The 7676-nt window shown below is 49.2% G+C and overlaps 2 protein-coding genes across 2 annotated transcripts; both read left to right on the top strand.

Moving 5' to 3' along the window:
- Window positions 1–366: 366 nt before the first annotated feature.
- On the top strand, window positions 367–1566 carry LOC145060511 (uncharacterized). The gene has a single exon (XM_079008161.1). It carries the CDS (start codon window positions 367–369, stop codon window positions 1564–1566), a length of 1200 nt encoding a protein of 399 aa, XP_078864287.1.
- A 21-nt stretch (window positions 1567–1587) lies between these two features.
- Window positions 1588–3480, top strand: LOC145060510 (uncharacterized). The gene is made up of 2 exons (XM_079008160.1): window positions 1588–2271; window positions 2374–3480. The coding sequence occupies exons 1-2, from the start codon at window positions 1588–1590 to the stop codon at window positions 3478–3480; spliced, it is 1791 nt and encodes a 596-aa protein (XP_078864286.1).
- Window positions 3481–7676: the final 4196 nt, after the last annotated feature.

Below are 7676 nucleotides of genomic sequence, written 5' to 3'. Positions count from 1 at the left end.
CTCACAAAAACTCATGGGAAAGAAGCCTCTAACACGAGCTAAGTTGAAAGAAAGAGTGGAGCGGTACCTACGACAGGAAGAGGGCGAGGCAGCCAAGCAGGCCTACTTGAAGGCTATGGCGACTAGACATCACCACCCGACCCACGCGGACTTCCGGGGGGGGGGGGAGGAAGACACTATGGCCAAGCAAGAAGACCATCACCACGTTTCCGACCATTTACTAAAGACGACAGACGGGGTCGCTGCCCGGAAGTATATGCAGTGTCTGAGAAATAGCAGCCAGCCAATTCGTCTAAGAGTCGGTACTGTGAGTACCACAAAAGCAAAACGCATGATACAGCTAGCTGTTCGGTGCTAAAGAAGGAGATGGAGGAGAAACAACTTAAGGGAGACCTGGTGGAGGTGGCACGAAGCCTACGCGCCAAATTCGATGCTGAGAACGCCAACGGTCCATCCCGCGAAGGAGTTCAGCCCAAGGAGATATTCATGATACGCAGCAAAAGAAGTAGGGAGGAACAACGAGGAGAGCAAATCATTGTTAAACCGTCAGCACGCGCGCTTACGTTCTCCATACAGGATCCTCGGCCAGACGGTTGGAAGGGTAACAACCCTCTGATAATACAGACATCCATCAAAGACGTGGCTATCCACAGGGTCTATGTCGACACTGGGAGCTCAGCAGACATCATCTATGAGCATTGCTTCCGGCTTCTCCCAGATCGCTGGAAAGACAATTTGCGACCTACAACGGGTAGGCTGGTGGGATTCACCGGCCACAGCCTATGGCCGTTGGGCACGATCCACCTCCCCTTAACAATCACTAGCCACAACAAGCAGCGGAAGAAGACCGCCCTGATAGACTTTGTGGTCATTCGACACTCGGCGGAACACAACATCATCTTGGGGAGGACCGCCCTCTTGAAGCTAGGGGCCGTACCTTCAACCATGCATGGGATCATGAAATTCGACACACCAAAGGGCGAAGCCACGATTTTGGCCACCCCGCCCAAAGAATTGCGGTGCTATACGGTTATGAAGCCAACAAAAATAACCAAAGGGCCCAAGAGGTCCAGGGGCAATCCGACAAAAGGGAAGGAGGTAATCAATGAGGGATATCCCGATCAGCCGATCGATGTTGGAAGCGACCTCCCAAGCCACACAAGAAGAGCACTGTTCGACCTGCTAAAACGCTACAAACATGTATTTGCTTGGACCCCCACGGATATGGTGGGGGTAGAAAGGAAGGTCATCGAACATAAGCTGATGATCAAACCGGGGGTAAAAGAGGTTAAGCAGAAGAAAAGGGTACAAGGAGGAGACCGTAACAGGGCGATCAATGCAGAAGTGTCTAAGCTGACGGAGGCCGGAATAGTAAGGGAGGCGATGTTCCCAACATGGATTGCAAACCCAGTTATGTTCCGTAAGCAGGATGGGTCGTGGCGTATGTGCATCGACTTTTCTGATCTAAACAAGGCATGCCCTAAGGATTGCTACCCACTCCCGGAAATCGATCAGAAGGTAGAGTCGCTACAGGGATACAAGCTAAAATGCTTCTTGGACGCATAGAAAGGGTATCACCAGATATTGATGAGCAAAGAAGACGAAGAGAAAACAGCCTTTTATACAGACCATGGCACGTTCTGCTACACCAAGATGACTTCCGGGTTAAAGTACGCAGGGGCGACATACCAACGGCTAGTCGACTCGATATTCGCCAAGCAAATTGGAAGGAATATTGAGGTATATGTAGATGATATGGTGATCAAGAGCCCAAATGAAGAAAAGATGTTGCAAGACATCGAAGAGACTTTCAAAATATTAGAGGTAACTAAGATGAAACTAAACCCAGCCAAATGCACGTTTGGAGTGGAAGAGGGGCAATTCTTGGGCTACTATGTTACTAGACAAGGCGTCCAGCCCAGCCCGAATAAGGTCGACGAGTTCATCAAGACGCCAACCCCAAACTCTCTTAGAGATGCACAAGGTCTGAACGGGAAGCTCACAGCTCTAAGTAGGTTCATCTCGAAATCTGCCGACAAGGCTATGCCACTGTTCCACACCTTAAAGGGATGCATCGAGAAAAACAATTTCCAATGGACGAACGAAGCTGAGAAGGCGCTCCAGAGAATCAAGGAAGCACTGCACAAGCTGCCGACTCTGGCAACCCCCATCTTGGGAGAAACATTACAAGTGTATCTATCGATGTCAGGTGAAGCGATATCATCGGTATTGGCTGTGGAGAGGGAAGGAGAGCAGATACCGATATACTTTGTTAGCAGAGCGCTGCAAGGACCAGAACTCAACTATCCCATGCTGGAAAAATTAGTGCTGGCACTTATCTACGCTGCGAGACGATTAATGTGATACTTCCAGGAACATCAAATCGAGGTACTCACAAGCTACCCCATTAAACAGATCTTGCTTAAGCCGGAGACGTCGGGTCGGCTGGCCAAGTGGGCAATTGAACTGGGAGAGCACGACATAAACTACCGCCCAAGAACAAGTATCAAAGGGCAGGCATTGGCTGATTTCTTACTAGAAATTCCTGATGGAGGGAATCCGGTGAAAGAAAAGGTGTGGGTAGTTGAAGAGGCCCCTATCGACGATGGTTCATGGACCCTGTACACGGACGGAGCGTCCAGCAGGGAAGGCTCAGGGGCGGGGCTGATCCTGACTAGACCAGAAGGAGAAGAGGTAACCTACGCCCTTTGTTTTGACTTCCATACATCGAACAACGAGGCGGAGTATGAGGCACTGCTTGCAGGATTGAGACTCGCCAAACAGATGGGTGCGAAAGCTGTAACAGCGCTAACCGACTCAAGGTTAGCAACGAACCAAGTCAATGGGAGTTTTGAGGTAAGAGACCAAAGAATGGGAAGGTATGTAAAGATGGTAAAGCAACTGGTAGGATCATTCGGCCAATTTACAATCAAGCAGATACCCAGAAGTGAGAATAAGAGGGCAGACGCTTTGAGCAAGCTAGCGTCCACTTGTTTCGACCACCTGTCAAAGAAAGTTTTAGTGGAGGTGCTCCGGGAGAGAAGCATTGATGAACAGCAGGTGAACATCCTGACCCCCGCCGGACCCACATGGATGACGCCATTCCGGGAATACCTCCAGAGAGGGGTGTTGTCGGACGACCATGACAAAGCCAGAAAAATACGTATAAAGGCGCCCTCATACGCAATGGTGAACGTAGAGTTGTACAAGAAGGGGTTCACGTCTCCATGGCTAAAATGTGTAGATCAAGCCAAGGGGAGAGAGATATTGCAGGAAGCACACTCAGGGCAGCTAGGCGCACACGAAGGAGTGAGGGCTTTGACAGGAAAGGTGCTACGAATGGGGGTATACTGGCCAACGATACATCAAGACGCAGTAGAAGTAACCAAGAAATGTGGGGAGTGTCAGTCTTACGCCCCAGTCCAGGCGGAACCCCCAGCGCCGCTAAGCAACATATCCAGCCCGTGGCCTTTCTACTAGTGGGGCATAGACATAGTGGGTCCATTCCCAGAAGCACCAGGGAAGCTAAAGTATATGGTGGTAGCTGTGGATTACTTCACAATGTGGATTGAAGCTGAACCATTGGCATGCATATCTGGGAGGCACATGATAAAATTTGTGTGGAAAAACATCATGACAAGATTTGGAACACCTAAGGTTCTCATCAGTGACAATGGTTTGCAATTCGTTGAGAACCCGTTCAGAGAATGGTGCACTCCCAAAGGGAAAAGCCAACGCTTCACATCGGTGGCACACCCTCAAGCGAACGGTCAAACGGAGGTGTCCAACCGAACCATTGTCAATGGGATCAAAAAGAGGTTGGGCAAAGCAAAAGGGAATTGGGCAGAGGAGATACCAATGGTGCTATGGTCATACAAGACTACACCACGGAAAAGCACAAAGGAAGCCCCTTTCAGCTTGACATATGGGACTGAAGCCATGCTCCCCATGGAAGTGGCAGTGAATACGTTAAGGGTGGCCAACTAAGATGAGGAAAGCAACGTACAAGGTCTGAGGATAAACTTAGATATCCTAGAGGAGAAACGCGAAGAGTCGGGAGTACACCAAGTTGCGTATAAACATGCAACAGAAAGGTATTACAACCAAAGGGTAAAGGAGAAGGCCTTCAAAGTGGGCGAGTATGTTTTAAGGAAAAATGAGGCCAGTCGGGCACAGCCCCATGGAAAGCTGGGCCCAACATGGGAAGGCCCATACAGGGTCACAGAGGCAAACAGAAACGGGGCATATGTGTTAGAGACAATGGAAGGAAGACCCATTCCAAGGACATGGAATGCTAGGAACCTAAAGAAATATTTTTTCTAAGGAAGAGGAAAGATGTAACTCTAGTTGGTTGATATCCCATTGAGTATATTGCACCTTAGAAGTACTTAGAGTACATTTATCCATGCTAAGTGACATGAGAATTGATACTCAGTGTATTCCTATGTTTAAAGACATGAGTTTAGTACTCGACATATATAAAATTTCATGCATAAGTGACATTACTTTAATACTCAGTGTATTTAAAAACCCCGCGGTTAAATAGTAATGCAATTGTTGATTTCTCATACTTAGTGTAATAATCTCCAACGATTGAATGATGAGTGCTAAGCGCACTCAATGTGAACACTTAGCGTGTCAATAATAACAAACAAGGCAAAATATTTGGCACATCTTGAGCAATAGGCAATGAACGAATAAGCCAAGCACAAAACACAAAAGGAGATAATAGATAATGCTTAGTGCATATCAAACACATACATATAAAAGAAAAAACATTGTTCTGGGCAATTCAACCATTGCAAAGCAAAACACATAGACTAAACAAAACAAGGAAATATTATGGCTTCGAACCATCACCAAAAGACTTATCACCAACCACAGCCCCCTCTACAACATCATCCGCACTCACTTTCCCAGCCAACCCATCAGAAACTTCCCTATCATCTGCCACCCCATCAACATCGCCACCTCCAACACCTGCTCGACCATCACTACTAGCACCACAATCTTTACCATTCCCTCCCACACCAATGTCATTCACAAGCACCATTTCACGACCCGCAACATCCTCAGGAGTGCCCTCTGAACCAAAAGAACACAACTCTCGCAAACCATCAATACCCATCTCTCCCAGACCCAACAGACCTGCGTGATCCATCCATACTAGCAAAGGATAAGAGAGCATCACTTACACTAACCACAGGCCCGACAGACAGCGAACTAGCACCCGCCTCCCCACTTTCACCACCACTTAAAGTTTTCTAGATAGATTCAACCCCAACCACATATGCAGCATGGCGGATAATACTGATAGCATTGCTAAAGTCAGGATGCTCTATCAGCTTATCAACGATACGCACAACACCAATTTGCAGTAGCCGATCCAAATCTCGACGAACAGCGCACACATCTGCTTGCAGCGACGACACAAGCTTGTCACGGTCAACGACGTCACGCTCGAGACTTTCAACCAGGATCATTAAACCTTCATTCATTTGAGTGAGAGAATCAACCTTGGCCTCTAATGCAGCCCTAGCCTCATCAAGAACATTCTTCTCAGACGCCAGAAATTCACACTTCTTTTCAGTTGAGCAAAGATCGTCGCCAAGTTCACCCAGGTGGTGCTCCAGGCTTGCCACACGCGACCCGCAGGTGGCATGAGCGGCCTCCATCTCACCAAGGCTATGGATGCGCCAGGAACCTACAACAAGATAGAACATCGCTTGTGCCGCAGCATAAGCCATGTTGTGAGAAAGGGAAGGGCTACCCATCGCATCCATATCCCCCACTGCAGCTAAAGGAAAGGCATGGCGCGAGAACTCCAAGGCATTGGCATGAACAGAAAGACAAGAATCGTTGCGAAGATCCCAAGATGGCACAAAAACCGCCGACCAAGAAGCACCATCACCGGGGCCACCATCTGTGGAAACTGTAACTGGCCCGGGGGACTGAAGCCTTTTGGGGAAGAAAGCTTGGAGGGGACAAACGGAACACTTGGAGAAGGGATTGAAGAAAAATCTGAAACACCGGGCTGTTCAGTCGCCCTATTGACTCCCTCAGACTGTTGTACGTCATCATCGGGAATCACAACCACGCCAGCGGAGGTGGAGTTTACTGGCGTGGAACTCATCGAGCTCAGCAGGCGAGAAAAGTTGCGCCTAGTATGCACCCTCTTAGGGGCGGGAGGAGCGCCAGTCATCGGCTCACCCATCGCCTGCATAGCCTTCCGTTTCGCCTGCATCCGCCGAACGTCAGCAATAATACCCTCTTTGCTGTCCTCACAGTCCTCCGGGGAAGAGGAAGGAACACCGCCCGTTGGCATAACAGAGGAAATTGGGCGGGCAAACAACGGATCTTTCCCAGGCGCCGACGAGCCCACTGGAGGGACAGGAGGAGTAGGGGTGTTGAGACGATCTGCCCGACGAGGAGGGGGAAGACGCTCGAACAGATCCACCTCACAAAACTCCAGTTTGCCTCGATAGCGTTTACGCAGTACCTCATCCATGGATAAGGAAGACTCAACACCTAAAGAAAAGTAGAATGAAATGCAAGTCACATGGAGGCGGTTAAGAGAAACACCAAAAGTAAAGTAAAGAGAGAATCAGGGCGAATGCGACACTCACCATCAACGACGGAGTAGAACACCGCCATTTTGCCACACCGCCTCCAGGAGGGGCTCATCCCTACCCCGGACAGGATCGCTTCGGAGTAATCTTCAGCGGTTACTTGCACACTTTTTAGGTAATCGGCGACTTCTTGATTGTGAGGAAAGAGCTTGGGACAGTATCGGCGAAAGCATTGGCACGGTAACGACCACTCCCAACCAGTTCCTGATTCACCCACAACCACTTTTCTTGCCAATTCTTGGGGGTACGCCCATCAAGAATTAGGGCATGCCCCCCTCGCCGGGCCGAAAAAGTACACTTATCACCGGTAAGGCAGAACCGGAAAAAGAACTTGAAAACGAAATAGTCGGCAACATACTCATTGGCTCTACAGATCATCTCGAAGGCAACCACTTTGTTGACAACGTTAGGGGTCAACATCTGAAGACTACAGCCATCCTTCTGAAGAACCTCCTCTTGGAAATCTGTCAAAGGCAATCGTATGCCAGCATCTAGGGTTTTTAGGAAAACCCCAATTTTTCCAGGGGGGAGAAGAGATACTAGAGCCACCAAAGGGAAATTCCACACCTTCTAAGGAGGATAAGCAATACATGACCTCCAATTTTCGGTACTCGGCAGAAGAAAGGACGATCCCAGGAAGATTAGCCATGAGAGGGAAAGAAGAATGAACACGAAGAGAAGAAGAAGAGGCGGGACATTTAAATGACTGATGTGATGATGTAACTGCCAACAGTCAGACGCAGTCACGTCACCATTAAAAATGGAGCGGTGGGTAAAGAAAAACGAGCACGCGTCATTCAGTTAAGTCCAGAACGCCATAACTTGCGTTGCAACGCTATGGCTACTAGACTGGGGGACTTGATGGCGTGCCTAGGGCAGCGCAGCAGAGTTGCATCCAAGCCCTAGAACCGGGCACACCAACCAGATCCAGCCCAACAGGCTCAGCGCCCGCTGGCGCCCCCAGAAGCGGAACGCCCAGGCGAAAGGCGCGCACCCGCCAAGTGACGCTCTCCGCTCCAAGACAAAAGTACGGCCAGGAGACAAATA

This window comes from Lactuca serriola, chromosome 6 (genome assembly GCF_051521515.1).
Source record: "Lactuca serriola cultivar US96UC23 chromosome 6, Lser_US96UC23_V15, whole genome shotgun sequence".
NCBI lineage: Eukaryota > Viridiplantae > Streptophyta > Magnoliopsida > Asterales > Asteraceae > Lactuca > Lactuca serriola.
The sequence above is the reverse complement of the archived record's forward strand: the minus strand, read 5'-3'. Positions and strand labels throughout refer to the sequence as shown.